The sequence below is a fragment of the Falco punctatus genome (genome assembly GCF_963210335.1).
Source record: "Falco punctatus genome assembly, chromosome: 4".
Lineage (NCBI taxonomy): Eukaryota > Metazoa > Chordata > Aves > Falconiformes > Falconidae > Falco > Falco punctatus.
The window spans coordinates 26,861,622-26,889,227 of record NC_137583.1 but is presented as its reverse complement, the minus strand read 5'-3'; the positions used below and the strand labels follow the sequence as shown (position 1 = coordinate 26,889,227).

At 49.6% G+C, this 27,606-nt stretch overlaps 2 protein-coding genes across 2 annotated transcripts in view; both read right to left on the bottom strand.

The window, feature by feature from the left end:
- MEIOB (meiosis specific with OB-fold) overlaps nt 1-15,755 on the bottom strand; it is a 29,239-nt gene extending 13,484 nt beyond the window's left edge. The window contains exon 1 of the mRNA XM_080386623.1: nt 2,013-15,755. Coding sequence (XP_080242749.1) covers nt 2,013-2,081 — 69 coding nt within the window. The 5' untranslated portion in view covers nt 2,082-15,755. The remainder of the gene's footprint in view (nt 1-2,012) is intronic.
- Nucleotides 15,756-15,763: 8 nt separating this feature from the next.
- Nucleotides 15,764-27,606, bottom strand: part of HS3ST6 (heparan sulfate-glucosamine 3-sulfotransferase 6) — a 67,253-nt gene continuing 55,410 nt past the window's right edge. Inside the window, exon 2 of the mRNA XM_080386558.1 lies at nt 15,764-25,756. Within this exon, the coding sequence (XP_080242684.1) occupies nt 25,138-25,756 (619 nt within the window). The 3' untranslated portion in view covers nt 15,764-25,137. The remainder of the gene's footprint in view (nt 25,757-27,606) is intronic.

The following is a 27,606-nucleotide window of genomic DNA, read 5'->3' as shown; positions in this document are numbered from 1 at the left end:
AACCCTGACATTTGGGATGACTTCACATGAATTAAGCTGATGTAAATCAGTCGTTTCCAAAAGACATCTCCCCTGTCCCTGCTGCAAATATATTCACTATATTCACCTCTCTCTTGCTCTTGTATTAGCAGTAAGCCTGCACAGCAAGCTGGCAGAAGGAAGTGATCTGGCTGGAAACTATTTTGGGGGGTGGTTGGGGAGAAAGAGGGTAGGACAGCTTCCAGAGATCATTTCCTTGATCAGCTTATTCTGCAACTATACAAGCACTAGTTTCACCAAAAGAGGAGGAGTGGAGCGGAACAGGCCTGTGACAGGGAAGCAGGCAGCACTGCCTTTTTTGGCAGAGCATTGCTTGAGGCTGCTCAACCAAATCATGAAACTGCAACATTAACGCATTGCAGGTTTCTTAGGCTTTGATCTACTTCACTTTTAAAAAACAAGCTGCAAAGTAAAAAACCGTGACATTTTAATACTTTGAATGATGTATGCTTAGCCCTTTTAGCTTCCTAAACAGGTAGTAATCGTGAGATCATGACTGCATCGTAGATACAAGTGAATTACTTTTTTATAAAAATACTTTCTTCACTATACATTGCTAATTGCGATACTCAAGATTATCTTTATTTGTAAAATACAAGCTTTTCACTGAGTGAGTGGATAGCTCTGAGAATAGCAGTGAATGACAAATTAAATTAGCTTTGCTGGAGACCAGGAGTTTATAAAAAGTTGGAAAGAATATACAACACCGCTGGGAGAGCATATAAAACTCCTTCTCCTAATTCATCCCTTTTCTGTGATTTCTCTTTCATTTGTTTGAAAGAAATGAGAAAAAAGGGCTAAACTGTGCTCCTCCCAAATAAAAAGCTGAGGGAACAGGAAAACTCCTTGGTTTTACCCTCTCCACAAGCATCAGGAGTTCCATGGGGCATACAGCTCTGCATACAGCGCATCTACTTTAAACTGGATGGGGAGACAGGGTTGCAACACTGCAAAGCTCCCAGTGCACCTGTGGGGAAAGGCTGCCTCTGTTTTGTCCTCCAGGCTCCAATTCCCAGCACCATTGAATACTCAGAAGAGATGTTACTGCTGCTGGGCTACACAGTGAAGGGTGGGAAACACTGCGACAGAGAATAACATAGCCTTCTCCCTCTCACATTAAAACACCATTTTAGAGAGCAAAGAATGAAAAACTGTGCTCCCCAGATGCCCTATTTTTTGTTCAACCATCTAAAACCCAAAAGAGGAAAATACTGAGTTTTACAGCACACTCCCCTGTTCAGCTCTTACTCCATTGATGATAGTCCTCACTCATATCATGACAACAAAAAACAATCAAAGAAATCATTCAAACACCTGTACGAATCTGCCAACTACAAAGCTTTGCTGTTTAAGTTTCTGTTTTGGTTCATCCTGCTCTCCTGTACTCCCACAAGCAAAATTCTTAGCTCCTTACAAACTGACAACCACAAAACCTGTTTTTTGTTCTAAAGAAACAGAAACTATCCTACCTGACATGTAATTGTGAGACTTATCCAGCTAAAACACCATACCATTCAACAAGAGTTTTGTTTGAATAATTCAGGACTATGTTCTTTAGCTCAGAGGGATTGAGCACACAAGTAAAGACTGCAGGATTGGGCCTTACGTTCATAGTTTGTAGTGAAAGACCATTGTAGGTTACAGATGTATTGTGACTACATAATGCTGACTCTGTACATGTCTTTACTAATTCAGCATCCATTTAAAACATTACAAAGAAGCCTCTGATACTTTCAGACATTGAATTGTCCAGTCAATATCTATAGTTGTGGTATCCTCATACTATGGACAACAACAGCATCAATTTTCATTTTGCTGGTTTATACACAAAGAAGGTAAGGTACTTTATATCTAACAATTATACTAATGCTATTAGTATCTAAATACACATCAATTACATAATTTTGCAGTAATATAATACAGTTGTATACAATTTCATTTGAGAACAAAAGTACTATGTCTATGCGACTTACAGGACGAGCAAGATTTGGATGCAGATCTGAAAGTGCAACGAAGTCCTGTGTTGAACTAGAATAAGCCATTCTTTATCTGTAACTTGAGAAAACTAATTTAGATTTTTTAAAAATTTAAACAAATCACTTAACTATTCACAGTGAGAATAACAAGTTATTTTTTAACTCAAATGTTTTGACCTGAATAGCATCTGTTTTCAATAAAAAACATTTTGAGCTGTCTGAAGTAGACAATCCTTTATTGTTTGTATTTGGCAATGTAAGTTATGAATTTTACTATAACTACTCTACTTGTGTTTCTCAAATAAAGGTCTGTAATTTTTATTTATTTATTTATTTATTCAGCATTAAATGACTCCATTAGCACCAACCTCTGAAAAATATTTACCCTCCTTCTCCTGTCTGGGAAACCCAACTGAATTTAATGAGGCAGTTCATATATAAAAGGCCATTTACATGGGAGGAAAGAAAAGCGTTGGGTTGCAAACCACGTTCATCGAGTTTTTGACTTAATATTAAACTACTTTAAAATGTGAGCGTGTTCTGTCCTCAAAGCAGAAAAGTTTTTAATTCATTAAAATAAAATTTAAAAATATCAGTTATTTCCAGGCTGCCAACATAGCATTACTGCCCATTCCCGCGAGCTGCTGTGCACTCAAGTCCTCTCTATTGATGCCAAAGTTGGGCTATGGATGCTTTGTTAGCCTGTCTGAATGCCTCTTATTATTTCATGGGTACACTCAGAGACATTACTGATATTTAGCAAATAGTTGTCAGACTTTTTTTTTTTTTTTTTTTTTTTTTTTTGGTAAAAGGAACCATCAAGTTGTCCAAATCTTAATAACCTTTAATGTGAGAGAGCTGCTGACATTTTTCAGAGGACTCCTGTTCAAACTTTATAAGAGAAGTCCTGAATGGCTTTTGCAGTCTTTATACCTGGCACCTTGTGTGAGAACTGTTAACCATTTCATCATGCATTAGTATAATGAACTGTTGAACACACTAGAAAAGAAATAGTCTACACTCTTTAAAAAGCAAGCAGTTATCTGAGACCAAAGTGATTTCTCAAAAAGAACATTTCAAACCAAACTCTCACAGGAAGATATCCCAAATTTGCCTTACAAAAACCACTGAACAACGAGGCCTTCAAACCTATTCCCATCCCATTATATGGAAGAATAAATGTTCACTTATGTAGGAAAGTCACCTCAGCTATCCCTCCAAGGCATGTTAATATTCTTGCCTCAAAAGAAGTTAAATATTGTTAAAGCACATACTTCACACCACAGCTGAATCACTTTAAAGAAAACAGCACTGGGAACACAAGTATCCAAGGAAGATTAAGGAGGTAATTTAGATTTAAAATGCTGCAGGCCCTACCGGAGAAGCTGCAGCCTCGCTCACCCCTCAGAGGCAGGGCAGCACTCCCGAGGACAGCCGAGGGAGCCCTCTCACAACCACCTGGGATCAGACCTGCTTCTGAGAGAAAGAACAAGATGGAAATCATAATAAATAAAAGTATGACCATCCCAAAGTGGTGTCTGCCACCAGACGAGCTTGCACCCCAAAAGCCAGGACAGACTCTGCAAAGAGATTTCTCTTGTGTGGGCCCATCCTCCTCCTAATGTCTTTCCCTCCCCAAGACCCGACAGCACGTGGCGGCCATTCCACACAGCTGCAGACAGCACCAGTTTGGAGGCAGGAGCCCTTACCGCAGCCCCGGCTACTGCCAAGGGGTCTCAGGGGAGACACAGAGCAGCTGGGGTGGGAAGGCAGCACCCCGAAAGGAAGGCGTGAGGTGCTGAGGGCAGAGAGACAAAATGGCGGCTGAGGACAGGAACGCAAAATGGCAGCAAAGTGCTGTGGGTGGGAAAAGGGCTTAGCATTCTCTTGCTGTGTACAGCCTTCCTTCAGAGGCCAGCACAGGTGTGAGGGGAGCAGTGCAAGGGCAACCAGGCTTCTGGCAGCCAGCCATGGCCCCAGGGCTCAGAGGAAAGCTACCAAGAAAACCCAACCTCACCTGAAACTCAGGGTCAGGGCGCTTTTGCAATGGTGTTCAGCCCAGGGGGACCAGCTCAGAGCACACCCCCATCAGCTTCAGCCAGCGAGGTGTGCCACAGGTTGGAGCTGAGGGTTCAGAGCCTGGGTTTCACTCTTTGCGAGCCCTCTGATCTGTGGGGCTTTGCCCCAGCCACCCCCCATGGCTGCCCCATCGCTCCCTCAGGGCAGCGGCTTCACCCCAACTGCACCAGCTTTCCCAGGTAAGGCCTTGATTTGAACCACCCAACTGCATCTTTTGTTTGCTGTTCTAACAAAATTTCAGTATTTTCTTGCTATGCTACTCCACAGTAGGCCGTGGAAGATTTTTTCCTTAGCCAAACGCATTCAGCAGCACCACTGGCAGCTCTCAAGATCCTGGACTTAAAGTCAACAGAACACCAGCCCACAAGTCTAAAGTCAACCTTATTCTGCTACAGTTATAAATGCACAACACACCAGCAAGACAAAGCAAATTTCAGAAAGCTTTGGAGGAGCCATTCCCTAGTTGGTTTTTTGGGTTTTGTTCTTTTTTTATGTGTGGTGGCTCTAAGGGAGAAAAAACACAGCCTATATTTTATAAATGAATTAAAATTTATGGTTTAAGATATTATTTGTATTGATTTGCACACAGCACTCCTGGGTTTTCAGACCCTGCAGAAGACTGGAGTGAACCATTTTGTCCATTTATATTGCATATAAAATTATTTTTTATAAAATCGATACTCTTCACTTCTGTATCATAAAAAAATTTTACTCCTGATGAGTAATTTTATGACCTCAAGGTCATGGTTATTGAAGTTTTTAGTGTAGCCTGACAAATTCTCTATGTTGACTTTGTATTACAGGATCTTTCATTTCTTCAATTAAACAGCTGAAAATGGATACCACCTGTGCTCTCATATTTATTGTGTCACTAAAGTCCCTGATAATTACACCATGCTGATGACAAATGGCATGCCAGAGAACTGACAGCCTAGGTGGTTGGTTTTTAGGACACCTTTTATACAGTGCGATCCACGGATCTAACTTTATTCCATAGGTTTGAAGTCTCTGGTAAGCAGCATAAAATATTTTTTTTTGTTAGTTCCGTAGTTTTAATTATCTCAAGCTAATGAACAAACAGAAGATAATGAACATGGTGACAGGATCCTAATCAAACGGCAAGGAGAAGGTGTACGCTAGCTGGAAAATGCTGGCAACAGTACAGGTGTTATCCTTACCACCATGACTGCAAGGTAAATCAGGGGGAAAACCCTACCCTGACAGGAGATCCACAGGGTTTCCACCACTGTGGAGGGTGGTAAGAGCAGGATCACAGCCCATGGGCTTGCAGGCATTGAGCTTATGTAGTATCTCAGCAAGGTTTTGGTGGAACAAACACCTGCTTAAATGGAGCCTTGCTGAACTGAGCTAGGACCTTGTGCTGCTGCCCAGCATGGTCACCACTTTCATTAGGTTTGGTCCAGGTTGAGCTGCTTTTCTCCCACAAGCACAAAGGGCAGGTGAAACCCAATGCTGCTGGTGTCCCCAGCACAGGGCCGCAGGCTTTGTTTCATTTCAAAGCCACCGGAACAAGGATGCTGTTGTGCACTGCTCCTCAGAGTCCCCATAGTCTCAGCAGACATCTAATGATCGGATGGTTTTGCTTTGTGGTTTAGTTCCACTCCCATTTTCAATGCACCTACGTTTTGAAAAAAAGCTGCTTTTTACTTTCCCATGACAGCCTCTGCTAGGAAGATGTTATCAGGGCCATCGTGAAGGGATGCACCAATCTAGCCACAGGCACAAAGGCAGCAGACGTGAGCCCAGAGTTATTTCCCTAGGAGATGTGATTAGATGCTGAATTTCCAACTTGCAGATACTGAGGCAAGAATTCATTTGATTGACCTACTTGTCTCACAGTGATGCTGTGAATTCTGCCATTGGTATGGCACATGGCACAATGGGAGACGGTCAGCGACTGGGACTCCTGTAGGTTACTGTAAACACATTAACACCTTTTTTGGTGTTTATAATAAACAAATGTCTAACTTGAATGTCTCCTGCTAATTTACAATGTCAACTGATTCTCCAAGTTAGGAATCTTTAATACAAACACTGAAGAGAAGCTGCAAAACCAAAAATTACTCAACTCGTACTCAGCTTTTCTCAAACTTTCTTCCCCAACTGATCTCAAAGTGGTCTCTAAAAGAAATCAGCATCTTTACCTCCCTTTGACAACTACAAAAACAGAGGCAAAAGAAAGACCAGAAACAGTTTCCTGAGGGCTATGCACCACACGAGGACCCGCCACCCTCTGCAGTACTAGCACCAGCCCCTGCAAGAGGGCAACTATTAATTCAGTAACCTAGTGCTTGATCCCTGAAAGGTCTGAGTGATTTTAACTCTCCAGCAGCACTTAGCATTCTGCTGGATTCAATCTGTGATTAGCAGAGACTTCCCATACACGGCTGCAAATTGCACAGTCCCTGCTAATTAGGCTTTCATGAATGGATTTATTTAAATTACACTCATCAGCATGGTCAAGGGGTGCAAATGCCATTTTGTAATTCATTTCAGCAATTTGTTATGTGATGATCAGTACTGTTTCCATGCAGAGGAAGCTAGTCTCAGTCCAGCACTAGCAGGGACGTTTCAGAAATCATCCTCCAAAGGATCTTCAAAGCTAGTGCAATATAAAAATATTTGCTCTGTGAGTTTTTATGCTGCCCAAAGCATTTACTGAGTGGGCTCAATGAATATTTATATATTCTTAGGACCAAAAGAATCTGTAAAATGAAAAGGGCAGACCCATAATTTTATGTAATTGGCCTGACTGAATGCATTAAAAGCAGCAAATTACTAAAGGTATTCACTGTTCAGTGGCTTTGGCTGTTACCTGAACTGGCTGAGAATTGGCAGTGCTGATGGAGTAATGATGGACATCTTTAGCAGGAGTAATGCAGGTGCTGATGCAGCCAACAGGTGCTCAGTGTGTTGAGGGATATTTAATCTGAATTTCTTCCTATCACTGCAGTAAGCCATTGTTCATCTCTTACTTTGCCCTGTGTCTCCCCAATCCAGATCCCCAGCACTGGAGTCATCCCAGTGCTATTATTTCAGTGGGATTTCCTCACTCTGAGCAGGACTGCAGCACAGGAAAACACAGTAACCTGGAGTTTTATTTTGAAATGTAAGTGAAAGTGAACCATCGCTGGTTCTCACCTAACCTGTGCTAGTTCTGGCTTCTTAGGTCCAGGGAAGACACTGAAGACTAAGGCTAGCGCATCTGCGAGTGGCATGAGCGGTGCTTGTGTGCCCGCAGGCAGCTCAGATGCTGAATGCACATGAGCAAGCAGGATGGGGATGTCAACAGCTCTCCTCTGCATGAAGAAAGCCCTATTTCTGGTGAAGAAGAAAAAAGACTTTAAGGTGTAAATCTATGTGGGACATGTAAGCACTGCTCTTTCCAGCTATCCAGGAAGGACAGTGTTTTGAAACAAGAGCTGCTCTCAAGCCAAAGCCCCCCTGTTCCCTGGTGAATTCACATGAAACTGCTTAAACCCAGTCCCAGCCTTTCCTACGGGCAGGGAGCACATGGCATCTGCAGGGCCTGAATGCAGCAGGCACAGCGTTTCTGCAGCCATCCGTGCTGGAGGAAGGCATTGTCCTCACTCTCCAAGGCAGGGTCTAATTGCCCTTTCATCAGCAAGCCCAATTCTTAACTATTTCAACAAAATTAATCCTTTCTGCAACGTTTGTGCAACGGTGGAGCAGAAACATCATGCAATGCAGGCAAGCCAGTGCAACCCAGAGAGGACAGCAAGCCATCAGCGCCAGCCCATACACTGAAACAGCTCATGTCCAGTGGCCATTGCAGAATTATAGCAAAAAATAAACATGACAATTGAAATTAAGACCTTCTGGATAGTCACTAAGTAGTTGGCATACTTTCAGTGGATAGTTAACAAATAAATGTATCACAGAACTAATCTTTCCGTGTCTTTTTTATAGCAAAAAGTCAGAATAAGATGTCCATATAGGATTTCACTGCTTGAAAACACTGGCATGAGTTCTTTTCCTTCAATTCTCTTTGTCCTCAATTATATCGTACCTTGCTTTTTTGAAGGTCAGGCTTTTGATTGTCCAAGATTTTAAAACCCTCAGCCTGTTGTTTAGCTTGCCTGAAACTACAGAGGTGGCAAGTGTTTCTTTCTGGAGTCTCCCAGCAGCATGAGACCATTCAGGCTACAGAAAATAAATTCACCCACACATAATACCAAAATAATTTAAGTGAGGTCAATGAAATTACTTCAATTTTCATCACTTTCCCCAAGACCAGAATTTCCTCCTTCCTTCCTGAGCAAATAAATGACGAATATATTCCAACAAAACATCATGAATTAAAACATACAACAATTAAAAATAGCTTTAGTGACAGCTCCCTGACACTGGGGAAGATTGCTTTGGAATAATAATAATAATAATAAAAAAAGATATTTAGCATTGGTTGGCTGCCATTCAAACATTTTTAGCTATTCAAATCAATGAAACCAAAACCAAACAAACTATATCTGGATTTCAGTTTGAGACACATGATACTGAACAGTACCAACCAGAACACGTGGGATGGGCGTCTTCCAGCGACAAAACTGGGGGAAAACCCTTCCAACCTTCAGTTGCTCCAGTTTCCAACAAAGTCCAAAACTTCATCCTGCACAAACAGTTCATAAGGAGGAAAGCTTGGGGCGTAATTCTCAAAGACATACAGGCATGGCTGTAAAATAAAAAAACCTGGGATCTTAGAGTAAATACATTTTCTACCCCCACCACAGAATTCAGTGAACAGAACACCAGTGAAATCCAAATGACTTGTCCAAGCTAAACTTTTCAGCAAAAATATACCTTTGATCTCCTGGCTGAGCACTTGGCCCCGGCGTGGTGGTGGCAAGCCTCCCATATTGCCTCCACAAGCCAGGACCACATCCAGCCCCTTCCTAGGTAATCATGTGTCAACATTTCCATAGTATGCCTGGCTGCCTGTCAGCCAGCTCGTTAGAAAATTCCTGCAGACTGACACTGACATTTTAAGTTTTTATCCATTAGAAAAACAGAACCTCCCCCCAAAGCCTGCTCAGAGTGCAAAGGTACAAGACCTGATCAAAACAGGACTTTATCAGGAAATTTTCCCTTAAGAAAATGAACGCTAGAGGTCAATCTAACAACTTGTCCCGGAAATATATATCCCTGGAATAAAATATTACAGACTTCTTCTGTGCACTGCACACCTCTAACTACATCCAGATTCACTGGCTTGGCAGTGCACTTCGTATCTAACAACAGTTTCTTCTATCCTTTTGAATATGTTCTTGTCTTGCTATACATTAGTATTTCCTTTTCTGGAGCTCGCCCGTATGATCGCTGTCCTGATTCACATGGCTCCCTAATGTACTTAGCTACCCGTTTATGAAACAAAAGGGGAAATTGGCACTCGCGTGAGTAAATACTGGAGGCCAAATGTGTCCCTGATGTAACTCCGCTGCAGCCAGTTGACTTAGATTAAAGATGAGTGCAGAAACAGAGGAGCAGCCTTCGCTGCGCAGATGAAAGCCCATCTAACTCGGGATCTTGTGTGTCACAGATAAATCCATGGTTTCAAAGAGGCAGCAGGGAGCCAGTGGAGAACTGGGCTGGGATGCGAGTGATGGGTTTGTGACTTCCAACCTTAAAGGCTGATTCCCTTTCAAAGTGTCTTCCATCTAGTAGCAAGGGGGATGACTTCATTACCTGCACCTCACACTTTCCTCATCTCATCTGCTGTGCTTGGATTCTGGAGAACCTCGTGGCTACAAGCTCCCACAGATCATGCGTATAGAAATATGCATAACATACAAATACACATAACAGAAAAATGGGTTTGGTTGGGTTCATTTTTCTTTATCATTCTTAAATGCCCAGTCTTCTAATTTCAGTGAATTTCTTCCTCCCTCTTCCCTGCTCTAACAACAGAAATAAGATGTAGCCCTGCCAGCCTGCTTCAGCCTCCCCATCGCAACCTTCTTTCGCAAACCCCCGGCTCCCCTTTTATCAGGCTCCTGTCTCAGCCAGACTCAACGGAGACGTGGAAGGAGCCCAGGCTTCGCTGCAGGGGAGGCTGCCTCCACCGGCAAAGCCAAGGGAGGTTCAAGGCACAAAAGTCAAGTCAGATGAAAGCGCAGATCCAGCAAAGAGTGTGCTTAAGCACAGAATTTCTCCCAGGGAGTCACCAGGACTGCTCATGTGCTTCGCACTGAGCACATACATGAGTGCTTTGCTGAACCCAGGCCAAAATGCAGTTGTTCTTTATGAATGCGGGCCAGATCCTGTGTAACGCCAATGAGTAACATTTATTCACACAAGTGGTCTCCGCAGAGAAGGGCTGCCAAGTCCTGGCCCCGTATGATTTTTTTTCTTTAGCAAGCAGCCAGATCAGAGCTCCATATGGCAACGCCGGCTCCTCACTCAGCAGCTTGCCTGCTGCCAGTTCCTCAGTGGAAATGGCCCAGCGAGGCAGAAGTGTTCCAGCTCAACCTTTGTGTTACAATTACCTTTAAAAAACTGCCAGATAAATTCCTTAAAATTCTTCCAGGGAGTTTCTTCCTGCTGTAGCTGCCTGTATGACTGTGGCAGTCCTGGCTGCAGCCAGCGATGCTCTCCTGGGCAGCTCCTGAGCCATTCCCAGGCAAAAGTGTCTCCCAGGGCATGTCCAAAGGGTGTCTGTACTTAGTGCCCAGCTCCTCAGAGGCCTGGCGTATCCCAAGGCTGCCACAGAGGCGATGGGCTGTCAGGAAAAGCTTCTTACCTTCCTCTTCAGGCAACGTGGCCCTAATGCGGAGCTTAAGCTTGTGCAGGGACACATCTCTGGTAGCCCTTCCCAGTTAATGCATGCACAGAAGAGATTTCAGAGGGGTATGAGAGTGGCTGGGTACAAAGATAGATGCCTTGTGCCACCACGCAGCTGTTGTACCTTAATACTTTTGCTTCAAGACAGCCAAAATTGGGTAAATTGAACAGGAAACCTCCCTTCTTGTTGATCTCCCTTGCAGCTTGGCCCTAAAACCTCGAGATCTTTCGATGCCTCACCTCAGTAGATTTTATTCTATTAAAATGCACAAAGGAAGATGCAGTCCTGCAGCCACAGGTGCTGCCCTTCCCCAGTGCCACCATTCATCCCCACACGCCTGGGAGTGTGTGCAGCCAAAGTCTGGGTGCACCCAGAGGCTCTCCCCAAGGGCTGACAGCAGCAACCACAGCAAGCAACGCCTGGCTACAGCAGAGACACAGTGCAGGGCCCACCCTTACCAGCCCCAACACCGGCTGCACCAGCCACGAGGAGCCTCCAAGCACTGCAGGGACCCTGCCCAAGCTCCCCAGCACCGTAGAGACCATGTAGCAGAGAGCAGCAACCGCTCATTGGGGACCCACAGGCATCCCATGTTCTCTCCATCCTTCACCATTCCCTTTTACCAGGGGTCAGACACGCAATTACTGGCAAAGATCCAGTAATTGCAAAGAAACTGGCAAAGAACAGGGGCTGACATTTTGCAAAGGTCACCAAAGGCCAGGCAGAGCACTTTGAAGTTGTACCTGCTAGCAGGGACTGGCAGCACGGCCATCGGACATCCCTTGCCACCACCAGCAGCTTCCCACCACCTCTGGCACAGCCCTCAGTGCCATCACCCTCTTCACAGGGTCTGGGCATACAGCACATCCAGCTGTGACACCAAAGGGGGAAAAGCCACAGCAGTACCTAAAGTAACGTGGGCTTAACCCAGCCAGGCTCAGGTCTGCTGAGCACCTAGGCAGGATCAGGCCAAAACCAAGGCTAGCAGCAAGCCCAGTTTACACATATGTAGCCTTTCAGCATCCCCGCAGCCCCAGCCCTGCCGTGGCATGTGCAGTTACTGCCAAATCAATATATGCATCTTCCTGGTAAATAATTGTGTCAGTGGGATGTTAATGGTGTGCAGTGCTCATGGTGTCAAGGCTTTTTTTTTTTTTTTGTCAACGAAGCAAAGTCATTCGTTTCCCTCCCCTTCCCCCCCATGAGCCTTCCCAAATGCACAAAATGGGCTCCAGACCCACCTCCTACAAGGAAATGAGAACCAGCCCCGGAGGATCACCCAGCAAGAAGCCTCTGTTCGGAGATCTGACGCCTCTTCAAAGTCGGGGGAGCAAATGTGCTCCTACCTCCGCTGATTTATGAAGAACGTCTGCGTCACCGATGCAGGGGAAATGCTTAAATGCTACCAGAGAGAAGGGGAATAGAGTGCTCACTGCCTGCACTTTGGGGGTTGCACCAAATATCCCCTCTATTTATTATAGTTTGGTTTTTATATAATTAGATCTATATTGCATTTCGAAGGAAAACAAACAACATGGCAACTGCAGCATGTGCTGATGGATTATATGCTCGCTATAACCGGTGTGCCACCACCAGGACCGGCTGATGGCAGGCAGGATGTGCCAAAGGCAGCTCTTGAATTGCACGTGGCAGCAGCCAGCCTGGGACTGTGTCCCCACGTGGGAGGGGATGTGGGAAAAGCAGGTGGCTTGCCCGTGCTGGTGGGAAACTGCCAATATCACCTCAGCTGGGGACAGGGGCAAAGCCAGAGCCATGGGCAACCAACCTAGCACCCCAGGAGAGGCAGGAGAAAGGCTCAGTCAGTTAAGTGAGGGGCACAGCCCAGGAGTGTTATCTGAAGCCATTGTTGCCTTCCTTCCCCACTGCGCTGAAAAATTCTGGGTGTAAATCCTTCTAAGTTATATCTGTTTGGTTTTAATTTTTGCTGATGCCCCAAAGTTATTTATGCTCTTGAAATATAGCAGTAGGCACGTGTATGGCATTGCATTCATGAAATACAGCCCGCTGCCTATAGTATTTATTGATCAGTGCAGTAAATAATTCCAACAAGCACAACTCATGCGAGCGAGCAGAGGACACAGCCAAGGGCTGCCCATCTGCCAATGGGTAACACACATCCCTCCCAGGGCTGGCAGGATTGCACCAGCAGCACAGGGCTGACAGAGCTGCTCCCAAAATGCTTTTTCATCCTAAACAAAGCCAAGAGAGCTGGTGCCCCTCCCAGGCAGGTCCTGGTGGCAGCTGTGCCCTGGGTTGGCATGAGGCTCACAGCCAGGATGGCCAGTGCTGTGAGGACATCCCTGGGGACATGGGATACAGCCCTGTGCCCACCATGGGATGCTCCCAGTTAATGACAGAAGGGCAGTGGCAGATGAAAAGTGACTGCTCTACTGTCCGAGCTGGAGCGGAGGGCACCCGAGGGACACTCAGCCACACCAGGAGCTGGATACCCACAGCACCCTCAGCACCATACACTCCAGGACAACCAAGGAGGCCACTGCTAGAAATAAAAGCTCTCTGCAAAGATCCTTTTTGGCTTTGATTTGACCAGCGTTGGGGAAAAGAGGAAGGCTGTACTTAACAGCCCTTCGTGTAAGCAGTTGCTTGATTAGCATAGTTAATGTCTGTGGAATTTATTCATGTCTGAATTCTTGCACTTTTTCCAGGGGAAAGACAACAGGGGACTCTGCGTAATGCTGTCCATGCAGAAGCGTGTCTCTCAGTTGTCCCGGGCATTTCCCTGGATGGCCTCCCTGTCCTGCAGCAAAGAGAGACCTGGGAAAGCCAAGCAGAAGGCTGGACAGATTTAGTGTTGCTACACTGGGACTCGTTTATCTTTGCTCAAAGGTGAGCAGATGCCATCCTCAAGGACAGGAGCTTAACAAAGTAGGAAGATCTGAACCAGATTTTGACCTCGTCTCAACCATGCAACTGCACTGAACCAAACAAGGCTGATTTATGTCAGCAAGAGGCCAGCTTCTTATGCTCAAATTCACACCTAGCTCCTATTGCCACAGCATTGTTGGAGCTGCCTGTCCATGCCACGCAGAGCTCATCCCACTAATGCCAGCTCTCCCAGTGGCTCAGGGACTGCCAGCAGCCCAGTGCAGAGCAGTGACATGACACCAGCACCCTGACTCCATGGGATGCTCACCAAGACATTGTGCCACCGACCTCAGCATCCTGCCTTATCAGCAGCCTTACAAGTCTCAGGGTGAAACAAAGACCCTCAGAAGGGGATGTACTGCAGCAGACACTCCGCTGGGCTTTGCACAGCTGCCCATCACCGCAGGATGCTGCGCATCTTAAACACAGCCTGGGTTTAGGAGAAACCCTCAGCACCACATGGTACATACAGGACTGTCCCAATAGGTACTCACAGGCAACTCCTCCTGGCTTTGCTGCAAAAACGCCACTTCCTGGAGAAGATAATCCTGCATCCAGCTCACATTTTAGCCATGAAGCCAGTCTCGGAGAAGGTCACTGATCAGGAATGGAGCAGGTTATGGGGAGCAGTGGAGCTGTGCAAACCAGCTGGCCAGGAGTGGATTTTGTGCCCGGGTCCTCTTGCCCTGCCTGCCTGGGTGAGGCTGCACACAGCAGCTGCAGCACCTTCAGTGGCATTTGCAGCATCCCCACATCCCCCGCTAACACAGAGGCCCTGCACCTTGCAGCATCCCCGACAATGATGCCTGACAGCACTGACGGGGCTATTGCAGTAACACCTCTGATGCTGCGAGCTCTGGCCTTGCTGATCCCAGTTCATCTCAGGGCAGTGTTTCCAAGCAGGGTGGCACACAGCACAAAAGGGTGCTTTCATCAGCTCTGCTCATTTTTACTCTGGGGTGAGCGTGATACCCTGCCAGCCTCTCACAAGGGACAGCTCCTTCCAGTTTATCTGGTTACTGCCCCAGAAAGGGTGAGCCCAGTCTGAGGCACCCTGGAAACCAAAGTGGGATCCCCAACTCCAGGCAGCATAAACTGTCAGATAGCCCAGCACCCCGCCAAGCCCCTTGCTTTGCACCACTGCCTGTGCACACTGGGGCCTTCTGCCTTCCCAGGCTCCCACCAGATAGCCTCTCTCACCCCGCAGGCAGAGGGAGATGGCAGCAGACACCTGCCAGCCCCATTCCCCAAGCTGTTCTTGAGCTCAGCGTCTGCTCCTTGCCACCACCAAAGAACCTTTCACAGCCCCAGGGACCTGCAACATCTTCCACCTCCTGCAAAATACTGCAGCTCACTTCCAGGGCTGAAGGCACAAGATGGCAGAGATGCCCCAATACATCCAGCATCAGCAGGGTTGGGGGACCAGCACCCCTGTGCTCCCCAGCACCCCAAACCCCACAGACACTGAGCAGATGCACTTCACCCTGGCCCACACCCTGGGTAGAGGCTGGTTGCCAAGCTCAGATTTGGATCTAGCAATAGATTTTTGTGCTTTGGCTCATGGATGTTGAAAACAAGAGCTTTAATCATTGCTTGCTTTTATGTTCCGAGAGCCAAAATTGTCTTGTTAAATACAGTAAGTGATCAGTGCTCACAGTAAAGAACGTTTCAGTGACTGCTTGTGTGGGTAATTCTTTCAGGCTTGCCTCTCTTCCCCTCTTGAGAAAAATTACAGAATGTGGAAATTATTGCAAAGCCTGTCCAGACTTGGAATGTTTTCTGCTGGTTATAGGCGCTTGCTCTGGGCAGCAATTCAGCCTGTGCCTACATTTCACTGCCTGGCTGTGCACTGTCCCGCTCGCTGATGGGTGCCGGTCCCTGGGCAGACTGCAGCACCATCACATCCTGCGCGAGCAGGCACTCAACTGGGCTTTAGCTCAGACAGCTCTAAATAACCCAATACCTGTCCTAAAGGCTGTGCCAGCCTTGAGATAAGCCTGTCCTCTGCTGTCTGAGCACGGCACATCAGCACACACCAGCCAAGCCCAGAAAATACTTACGTCTTTTTCACCCACTTCTGCATCCCTGAGTGGCAGCCGTGGAGCCCCAGCTGTGCCACAGCCCCAGGCAGGACCTTTTTTCTCCCAGCATTTCTCTTCCAGCCCTCTCTAATATTACACTATTAAAGTTTTAGCTTTTATTATGATTTTTTCCAAAGATAAAAGAGCTCTGTAGAAGCAGAGGGAGCCCCAGCACTAACCATGTCATTGGAGTTCACAAAGTAGGGAACCTCAAGCTGGGAGCGCTGTGGCAAGGCCAGGGTGCACAGAGGAAGAGGAGGATGGTGCTCAGCCACACTATCACTCAGCCCCTATTTTGAGAAAGGGACCAAGAGAGCAGACTACAGCAATGCTGCCTGCCCTGGCAGTCAGGGGATGTTTTTCTGGAAAAGAGGGATTTCTCCCTTTGAGCAAAATGCCCTGAGCCCACTTGCAGCCAGGTTTGCATCACCTCCATCTCTGCAAATGCAGCTGGTAGCTGAAACCTCAACAGGAGAAGGAGAAAAAACCCAGATGGGGACAACTTAGTTTGCACTCAGTTCTAGAGAAAGGTTTAAGGTTACAGAGAAACACACAAACCTGACTTTTAAACACAGGCAGCCCCGCACAGCATGCTCCGCAGCAGGGTTTGGCACCCACAGATTTCCGCTGAGCTTGGAAACTCTGGGAAAGCCCGGCCCATGTGGGAGCAGAGGGAATAACCTCCATCTGCAAATGCATCGCCTGCCTGTGCAGGCAGCTCCGGCCTTGGCGAGGAAGTGTGATGCAGCACCTTCTGCCCACCTCACCCCCTGCTACCAGAAGCTTAAACCTAATGCAAGAGGAGAGGCAGGGCTGGGGGCATCCCTGCAGCTGCCCGCACCCACCAGGGCAGGCTACCCCGCTAACACCAGCTCCCTGCATTATTTACAGAGCATCGCAACGTCCTGATGCGACGGTGATTCATGGGGCACTTTCCTCCCTTTCATTACACTAATAAATCTCCTGGCGAGGCAGGAAGAGCACATCATGCACCCATCGCACGCTCACAGCCAGCAAAAGCATCTCCACTCTCACCTCCAAGAGGATTTTGCACAAAGCAGTTTTGGTGGTGGTGCATGGGATGGAGGAGGGAAAGACTCCAGGAGGGTTTAGGTGAGCAGATGAACCTTAAAAAGGCAGAACAAGTCCCTGAGTACTCTCAGCATAAACACCTCTGTGCAGGTTTACATGCAAAACAAAGTCTATCCCTACCTGGCAAGTGGGCAAATGCCTTTGCTCTGAAGCTCATTTCTGCGAGTTTATTGCAGTAGGAGGAATGGGGCAAAGCTGTTGCTCCAACTCATGCCTGGGTGCCCCGTGGCAGCCCTACCACCCCTGCCCCTGCAGGCAGGAGGGGCTGAACAGCATGGCTGCAGCACCCCACAGGGGGAACAGCATGAGAACTGCAGCAGAAAGGGTGCCCGTGACATCATCTTCCCACTGCAAGTAGAGCAAGATCAGAGCAGAAACCTTTCAGGGTGGGCTTTAACATAGGGCTGTACCGTCATACGTAAAACCTGCTGGGAAGACAGACCTAAAGGCAGCTCAGTGCCACCCAGCACCGAGGGGCAGGAGGCGCACAGAGCGAATGTGAGCGCCATCAGCAGAGAAAGCAGACATGTCCTGTGGCAAGCACAGCTCCACAGCACCAAACTGAACACCACAAGGCACAAACAAGTACCCAAGGAGGAGCAAGCACCTTCAGAGGATGCTCCGTCCCTTAGCTGGGTGTGAGCAGCTCTGCAGCACCAGCTCAGCCACATGCACACAAACATCACTCCAGACCAACCCTTCTCCAACTTGAATGATTTTATGTGTTTTGGGTTTAGGTGGCTTTTTTGGTGTTTTTTTGTTTGGTTTTTTTTTCTAGAGGCATTACAAAAAGCATCATTGCAGCCACAGCACAGAGCAGCAGGGTTTGCCCACTTTGATTGAGACAGTATTGACATACCTTCACAGTGCCCACCTCGCCAGACAGGAGCTCCTGCACTTCAGGTGCAGCTTTGACCTCCTGTTCCTGTCCCCAGACTTCCCCATACTGCAGCCACAGCCTTAGGGCTGGTTCCTGGCACCAATATCCACCCCAGAGCAGTACCTGGAGCTCGCAGTCCAGCGTTTGCATGCTGGGTGCGAGACCACACTGTCCCCTCCCAGCTCCCAGTGATGCCACTGGCGTGCTTTCCCCATGGACCACTCTGGCTGCTGCAGAAACTGTGTTAAAGATACCCGAGTGTTGCAACCACGTCGGAGAAATGGGCTCCTTCCCTGCCTCGGTCCTTTGGGAGGGCAGAGGGCTCCCCATCCTCTCCACCCAGGCATGGCCCCACTTTTCTCTGCCCCGTTTTTTGGAAGGCGCGGGGACTGGGGGCGGTGGGGTGGGGTACCCATCACCCGCACACAGGGCCAACAGGAAGGGACTCATTCCTGAGGAGCATTGCTTCTAAACCACTCCAATATGGCAAGGCAATGTTAACCAGCTGGGAAAACACTTTAAAGACCCTTAATTAAAGGCTGGCTGTTGCACAAGCCCCTTTCCCATCCCCACCAGAAGCATTTCCCAGTTTCCCGGCCTCTCCCCTGCTGCCCTCCATCCCTCACACTTTCTTTCCTGCTGGCATCTGCAGGCAGCATGCTGCGGCTGCCATGGGGTGTCTCTCCAGCAATCAGCCCCTGCAGTCAGATGGAAATTTGCACTCATAGCACAAGAGGGAGGAAAAAAAAAAGTAGTGAAAAATTCTCTCCATTGACTTTCAGGCATGGCTGGAGGCAGCAGCTGCCTGTGTGGATGCCTGTGCTGGGGCAAAGCTGGTATGGCCACACCATCCTGCTCCTGCCCAGGTGCTGGGAGCATCAGCTTCCTCGTCCAGCCATGGTAAATTGGGAGAAATGGGGCTGAATCAGATCCTCATGTAACAAGATGTGGCATTGCTCAGTGCCCTGCCACAAGCCAGCCCCAAAGGCTCCAGCCATCCCCATCCCCCTCCTCACATAGTGTGCCCTGCCTGGGGAAGGAGCAGTGGCAGCAGTGCCCCATCCCACATCTCCCTCTACCCCACACTCATGGGGAGCGACAGGGGGTATGTAATTAAGGCCTGGGGCTTGCCTCCTGCCAGGGGAAAGCTTGCCAGAAAGACACCAATTTATTCTTTCTATTGATATAAATTGATTAATTATGCGAGGCAAAGCATTGCTGTTTCTAATCAAAGGAAAATAAAAAAAAAAAAAAATCAGAGCTCTGGCATTAGCTGAGGGAAGCGAGGGTGCACAGCCCGATGGGGCGGCTCTGCCTCCAGCCAGGATCCGGTCCCTTCACACAACCACAATCTCAGCTCTTGGAGTGGGGAAAAAGGATGCCGCAAGCAAAGGAGATATTCTCCTTCCTGATCACATTTGTCACAAATTCTAGGCATAGCAGCACCTCTGCAAGCCCACGGACCTGCTGCAGCCCTGCCAGCAGCATGGATATGACCCCAAGCACCCAGAACAACCAGGGTGACCAGTGCATTTTAAAATGCCCCTGCAACTGAATTAAACCTGCACAGGAGGAGGCTGAGGCTGGCAGCCCTCCTCCTTTGGAAGCCACATCCATTTGAACGCACAGGCAAGATTTAAAATCTGAACAGAGAAGCATCTTGCATTTTCAAAATTTATTTTTGCACCAAGAAATGCAAATAAACTTAGCGGAGCTGGTTTCCTCCCAGCAGCCACACCACTCACATGTCTTCCACATTTGCTCTCAGGAGCCACAGGGTTTGGAGGCAGCAGGAGGGAGCCATGGCGATGACCAGGGCTGGGGCATCCAGCCCTTACCTGCAGTGGGACCCCCAGCGACACCCTCGCAGTGGGGACATGCCAGCAGCATGCTCTGCCCCAGTTTGGACAGCCGCTAATCCCATCAGGTTGCTTACAAATAAATAATTTGCTTCATTATTTCAGTAAGTAACTACTATTTTCCTAAATACACCTTGCTGCTTACTCAGAGGCTTCCAGAGGGGCTGAGCACACAGGCTGTGCTCATCTCACCCTAACTCCAGTTAAACCAGTGGATAACCTGACCCAGCATCAGGGCAGAGGCTGAACCAAGGCAGCCCAGCTCACTCCTGCATTGGGCACAAGCACCATTTCCTTCATTCCATTCACATACCCCAGAGCTGCCTACACCTGATGGTGGCTGTTTGTGCCCACATGTGGGATCCAGCCCACGCTCTACATGACTTGGAAGCCACCGCCGGTCACCTGGTTGCAATTACAGCAGCCTCTCCCTCTGCTTGGGCATTTTCTTGTCTATTGGGGAATATGACATGAGTTTATTCTGTGTATTGAGATGAAAATGGAAACCAGAGCAGAAAAGCCAGCGGGGCTGGCAGCCCTGGGTGCTGCTCAAGGGTTGTGTGTGGTGCCGGGGGGAACTTCGCGGGAAGGCAGGACACTGCAAGGGGACACACACATCCCTCTCAGGAGCTCTCCTTTATGCTGGCCAGGAAGGGAGACCACCACAGTGTGCCCTGCGGCAAGAAGCAGCATGGCTCCAGACATCCTTGAGCACAGGATAAGCAGAGGTTTGCAGGTGATCACTGGGAAGCACAACCACATCCCGCACAGACAGCCCAGCCTTGCTCCGACAGAGCACTGTGGTGCACCAAAGAAGCACCAGTGGCCTTGGGATTGCACCAGGGGACAAAGATCCTCTTGGAGACCCCAAGCACAAATGCCAGAAACCTAGAGATGCACCAGCACCCACAGACACTCCCTGAGCACTGCTGCGCACAACCACACCACCCCATCCCCAAACACCACGCTGGCCCTACATCCCCCAAAAAGCAGCATGAAGGATGCTAGACATCCCTGGCAGTGGCTCACCTCTCCCCGAGTCAGAGAGCCCCCTGCACCCTCCACAGCTGGGGCAGGTCCTAAAGAGAGGGTCCAGCCCCCTGCCCCATCCCTGCATTTATAGCCCACAGGTGCCCCACAGCCTGGCAGCACGAGCCCCACCTGGGGGCTGTGGGGTGGGTGAGGCTGCATGCAGCACAGCAGGCAGGGAGTGGGGATGTATGGGGTGTTTTCAGGGAAAAGTATGGCATTCCCTGCTACGGGTTGTAAAACATTTCCAGGATGCATCAAGATGAAGTGTGTAATTGCAAATCAGCCCTGCTGCTCTCCTGCATCTCCAGGCCTGTGCAAAGGCAGGGAAGTTTTAATTTCTTCCTTCTAGAGCTTACACCACACACACACACCCCCATTTTTGTTCTTTCCGTTTTGTCATCGTAAATTTGGTATAAAAGAAAAAGAAGTATATAAATATTTTGGAGAGATCTTGCAACTCTGTTCTTCCTGGCTTATGGAGTGGTTGGGATGGAGGGGGAGGCCCAGGGTACAGGAACCACAGCATTTTGGGTAGCTGGATTTTCAAAACAAAAATGGGGTTAGAAATGGAAATTTTCATTAACTGAGATGGGGATGAAAACTTCATTTTACACTTGGTAGCAAAGCTGGATCTCCATCGCCCTCTGGCCCTGGCACTTCCCCCATTTAACCTGGTGCCCCAAAGGCATTTCCACAGCTCTGCCGTCATCCTCTGAGCCAGCAGACGTTGGGCACACGGCTGCCCAAGCTCCCCTGGGAGAGAAATGCTTCCCCAGGGAAGCGCCAGCAGCGTGCTCGGGTGTGGGCAGACTTCAGGTGCTCACCTGCACATCCCCCACTGTTCTGGGGGGAAAACGTCGCCTTCCCGGTTTCTGGATTTTTAGGCACCTGAGACAGATACAATGAAGGGAGAAAGCCATAAAAGCAGCCACGTGGGACAATGTTCCCTCCCTGGCAGTGCGCAGTGGCAGGCACGCAGCAGACATCACCACAGCTCAGCAGCATCTTTTTACAACTTTATTTCCGGAGGTCTTGTGCAGAAAGATACAGCGGTGACACCTGTCCCTGAGCTTCTGCAGGAGTTTTCTGGGGGTGTTCCAGAACAATTCCTACCCATGCAGCACCTCCCATGCAGGGACCAGGGTGAGCGGTCAGATCCCCACCACCCCAGCCAGCCAGTGGTCCCCAGTAGTGCCACTTCCCGGCAGCATCGCAGGGTCCCACCGGGTGAGACCCCCCCGGCTCCTGCATGAGCCCAGCAGTGGCAGCCCCAAAGCTGGGGTCCACGGGCTGATACCGATGATTAGAAAAGCCACTGTGAAGAGGGTTCCAGCTCGCATTTCCCCAAGAGCCCGCTGCCTGTTATCAGGGAAAGGGCTCCCAACCAAGCTCCACCAAAGAACCTACAATAAAGAAGCCAAGTTTCCATTTCTCAGTAGCCCTCGGCTCAGTGGGACAGCACAAGAGCCGTGTTGTGCCTCTGCTGAGTAAACCAGTAAACCTTCAGTAAACCAGCTGCTGGTTTTTCTTAGATCTTTTTTTAATCAGGCGAGCAAGGCAGTGATGGGCAAAGGCAGTTGCTCCTGTGGATAGACATGAGAAATGCATGTTGCACTAGCAGGTGATGGGATCCTTGTCGGGCTGGTGAAGGGAACCCGCCTGATCCTGGGGAGTGAAGCATCGTGGTGAAGAGCTGCTTGCTGAGCACACTGCCCACCCTTCCCACACCCCAGCCCTTCCCTTGCACGCTGACTCCCTTCTCAAGCCGAAACCCCCCCGGCACTGGGAGGGCCCGCAGCACAAGGCAGCAGGAGTGGGATGCAGGCACTGCATCCCCATGCGCTGCAGGTGACCAGGGAGCGATGTGGCGCAGGTCCTGGCAGAGACACTGGCCCAGCCGCCCATCCTGCACCGGGCAGCATCGGTTGGAAGCGTATTGCTCTGCTGGGGCTCTTGAAAGCAACGGAAACAACCCAAAACGCTGCCATGGTGGACATAAGCCTGTGCTTGTGCTCAGGGCAAGAACGAGGAGATTTCATCCTGGGCATCTTCCCCCTTCCTACCCAAAGCCGCTTTTATTGTCTTGATCTAATGAAGTGCAGACTTCACCTGGACAGACCCATAAGTGGCTCCTCTCGGAGGCAATGAATACAAATACTTGACCTCATGAGCTGCGGGGCAGCAATTAGTTTAAGCAGGGGGTTTGTGTAACACTTCAAAAGTCTTAATCCATGCGGTCAGCCCTGGCACGGTATTTGCCAGAACCTATTGAGTAGTCTTAATGAGTCTGCAAAGCAAGCTTTCAATACATTTTGGGTCGCTTCAGATGCTTTAAATGGCATAGTCTATATGGTATTGTGGGGCTTTAGAAAGGCCCGGGCTTTAAAAAAGTATGGCTCCCTTTCACAGGGCAGACAGAAACCATCTTTAGAGCCGGGACCCTTAACGTTTTGCATATCAATATGGCTGGGGCTGAATGCAGTCACTCAGCTGAGAAATAGGATCACTATCAGCGTTTCCAGGCTTTCACAGGCACTTGGGAAACTTTAAAGCCCTTCGTGGAGAATAATTTGGTCGAATGTCGTGGCTGGAAACAAAACCTAAACAAGCAGAGCGCAGTCCATCATGCGGAGCTGCCAGCGAGGCTGACAACAGGCTCCAGCCGCTCGACATCCAACCCCCAGCGGGTCGGCGGCCGGGGCACTGGCAGTCCCGGGGGGACATGGCTGGGGGACACCGGCTGGGCATGGGGTGCTGAGCCCATCCCAGCAGAAAACCAGTCCTGATTTCATCTCTTCTTATTATTATTTTACGATATGCCAGTTTTTAATACCGGCCATAAAGCCCCCAAGTTCTGGCACCACACTGATGGTGGCATCTGCATCTGTCCCCGGCACTGCTCACACATGCATGGACTGACACCGCCATGCCCCGCTCCCCGCACAGAAACAGGCAACTGGTTGCATTTAACTCCAACATCATGTTAATCCCATCCCCACATGTCACATCTCCTGGCAGCAGCCAGATGAGCCCAGGGGCTGAACAGGGCAAACATGCTCAACCTCAGCTACAGCCCGGAGCATCGCTACAGAAAATACACACCGCCTCGGAGGGGCACAGGGGAGGTGTCAGCAGCCGGGATGTGGGAGCAGGGAGAGCTGTGCAGGGTATAAAGCACAATATGCCAGTGTAAACCCACCCTGGAGCTGGCAGGAAAGGGGCCAGTGCCTGTTGTGCATCCCAGGGGAAGCGGTACCTGCCACCTCCATCACCGTGGGCAGGGGAGGCGATGGCACGCCTGGCAGGGCATGCCTGGCTGGACAGTCAGCTTTGGGATGCTGCGCATGGAAGAAACCACAGCCAAAGCATATTTGCAAACAATGCAGGGCCTGAGGGCCCTTGAAAACACATAATTAGCTCATTAAAGAGACAAATACAAGTCACTAATAAGATATTAGAGGTTAATTAAATGTTTTCCCCATCTTTAATTAAGGGAAAACTAGTTAATTCAGATTAGACTAATTTCTGCAGCCTCCCATGATGGCCCTCTAAGGCTGCAGGTTTGAAAATCCATTGAGATTCTTGCACAGAAAGGTCAGAGTTTGGGGCTTTTGTCTGCTCTGCTTGGGTGAATTCGGGAGAAGCAGGGATTTTCATCCTAAGGGTTAGAAATGCCCTGCTTTATCATCTGGGTTACTCAAAGAACATAAGAAGGTATGTGATACGCAACTCCCTCTCCCTAACCCCAGACCTGGCATTTATTCAAAAGTACTGCCGGTAATTGATTTTTTTAACTAGGAAATTCCTGCAGACTATTTTCTGTCTGCAAAACGTACCCCACGCCTGGGGTCTGCTGCTTGGACGGCCTCACCCACCTCCCCACGGCAGACCATGCCTGCGCTCAGCACCAGAATTTGATTTAGTAAAAACCCACTGGCTGCACGCCCCAGGCGCCAACTGGTTTCCAAAGCTTTTATTGTGGATGGCACAGCCATCACCCCCACACGCTCCCATCCACACACTCACACCCTTCCACTTGCCACCCAGAACAGTCACGGTTAATACAGATTAGCAAGATTTATATGGAAGAATATTTAATCTGGTCGGGGAGGGGAGAGGGGTCATCTGTATTTTTATTTCTTAAATATTTCTCTCTACTCCAGAAGGGTCCATTTCTTGCCAGAAAAGATCTGATATAAATTAGAACGAAGGGAGGAGGTTGCTGGTGGGGCCGTCACGGGCATCCCTGTACCACAGCAGCCATGAGCATCCCTGGACCATGGCAGCCACCAGCATCCTTGGACTGCGGTCCTGGCTCCACACACTGCTGGGCAGACCAGGTCCCAGCACGGCAGCATGCCCTACGGATGGCTCAGTCCCACCCAAAGTCCTGCCCTGTCATCTGATAAAACTTCATGTTGAAGGGTCTGTAAAACTCCCGCAGGCGCTGGACCACCTGCACGTCAATTTTAGGGTGTGGCCGCCCCTTGGATTTCCCCAGGCAGCGGGGCTTGCTGCTGCCCTCCGGCTTCTTCAGGCAGGGAAAGCCCTTGGTCTCATTAAAATAGAAATGTTTGTCTGTCACCACCCTCTTGAGACCCAGAAAGTCCTGGACACGACCCATCTCCCCAGCTGGGTCGCTGACAAGCCTCTCCCCACTGACGAAGAGGAATTTGGAGAGGGGGAAGTACTGCAGCCAGTTGTCCAGGTGCTTGGCGTAGATCCCGATCCTCACTGCGCTCCAGCTTGTGTCAATCAGTCCCGTGCTGATGTTTTTGAAGGCCAGGGCCTGGAAGCTGGGGATGGCGGGGTTTTTGGAGAGCGTCTGCGTGTAGTCCGAGATGGCGCGGGTGACAGGGTTGCGCACCACCACGATCAGCTTCGTGTCCCGAGACATGTTGTAGATGCGCCGGGGAGCCTCCTTGGTGACAAAGTAGCTGGGGGTCTTCTCCATCGTGATCTGCCCCTCCAGCGTCCGCGGCATCAGGCTCCTGGGGAGAGAAAGGGACACGGTCAGGGCTCAAGGCACAGCTGCTCCAACCTGATGCCGCGACAGGGACAAGCAGGAGCAAGCCCCAAAACCTGGTCAGAAAAGCCCAGGGGCTCCCCAACCGTGACCACCTCTCTCCTTCCCCTCCTGCCAGCCAGGAACACTGCCCTGTCACACCCCACCAGTCATCTCCTCGTCTCCAAAAGCCTTCCTAGGAGCACCCATGCCCAGGTCTCTCCTTTCTGCTCATCTCATCTCAGCCTGCCCTTCGCCCCCGACATGGTCTGTCCCCAAGAAGGGGACTCCCTGTCACCCTGTCCAGCCAGCAGCACTGTCTAGAGGGCACTTGCAGGCTTTAAGTCCCCTTCAGACATCCCTCACAACGCCCATTCCAGACCTGGAAAACCGTTCTGCCTCCTCCTCCTCCACCCCACTGAGTTTCAGTGGTGGTGACTGGCATCTCAGCACGCACGTTTTGGGACGGGGCTGGTTTTCATCCCAGCCTCCAGACCGATTTACATGTCCCAGAGGTGCCAACCTACCACATAGGGTTGCAAAGAGGAAAATCTCATCACGGGGCTGTGCAGCCACTGGGGCTAAGCCCGAGCAGCAGCTGGGGATGGAGATGCCCACCAAGGCTCCCACCTCCTCTGCCTCCAGACAGCAAGCAGTTAAGGCCAGAAAAAGACAGTTTACAAAAACAGAAAACCTCTCAGGGCCCAGCTATTGTGCTGTGTAAAATTCACTGCCTTGATTGTTCCCTTGTGCACTTTAATGAGGCATTAATTGCTGAAGAAATTACCCAGGCATGTCACCCTAGGAGAGAGCCAGGGGCTGCAGAACAGGCTGCCCCTGCCACCAGCACAGGCACCTGCCCAGAGTCCTTCACATCCCCCTTCTTAGGGATGGACACGTCCCCTCCAGCCATCCTGGTGGAAAGGGGACTTGGCTTTCCCAGCCTTGGCTTCCCGAACCAAGGGCAGAGCCTCCTGAGCCAAGACTGTGGGGCCAGCTGGGAGGCAGCTCAGGGGTCCCCGCGGGCGCAGCCCCCAGCGTGGCTCCCCACCATGCAATGCCATTCTGAGCTGCTGCTCCCACGGCTTCCCTTGCTGGCAGACAGTGCAGATGTGCTGGGGGACTGGCAGCACGTGCTGCTGCATCCCAGCCACATCTTACCAGCTCACTCCCACCGCACCCTGCACGGGAACCCTCGCCAATGGATCCCACATGGATGTAGAGCTGGAGCTCACTCTTCCTGGGGCTCATCTGGGATTGAAACGGCTTCATTTCCTCCATGCTGTCACAAGCTGCGGTCCCCGCTCCCTCCATCGTGCTTGGGGTGACATGCACACACCCCCAACGCCCCCCCAACGCCGTCACGTAAACCAGAGGAGCCTGTTGCTGAAAGCTGGGCTGCAATGCCATTCTGCTCGGAGCCCAGCAGCCTTCTGCTGTGGCGCCAGGGGCTCAGCCCTGCTGCCCACCCGACCAGGGCGGCTGTCCTTGCACTGGGTCTGTCCCAGGTAGGAGGCTGCTGTCCCACAGGGAGGGGACACGAGGTTTTCAGAGGTTTGCTTAATCCTTTGGGAAATGGCAAAACCACTTCAATAGTTCTTTTGAAATAAAAATGACACGTCCAGGTGTACACAAAAATACATACAATACATACAGAGAATAAGCACGTCCTTTGCTCCCACCTAGGACTTTTCTTAGCAGATGGCAGGGAACTGAACCAGACAAGTGCTTGTTTCCAAAGGGAAACTGAGGCACCAAGCAATGACCTGGCTTGTGTAGGAGCTGCTGTGTAATGCCTACAGCCATCCAGCCAACAAACATCCACCATGCTGACAT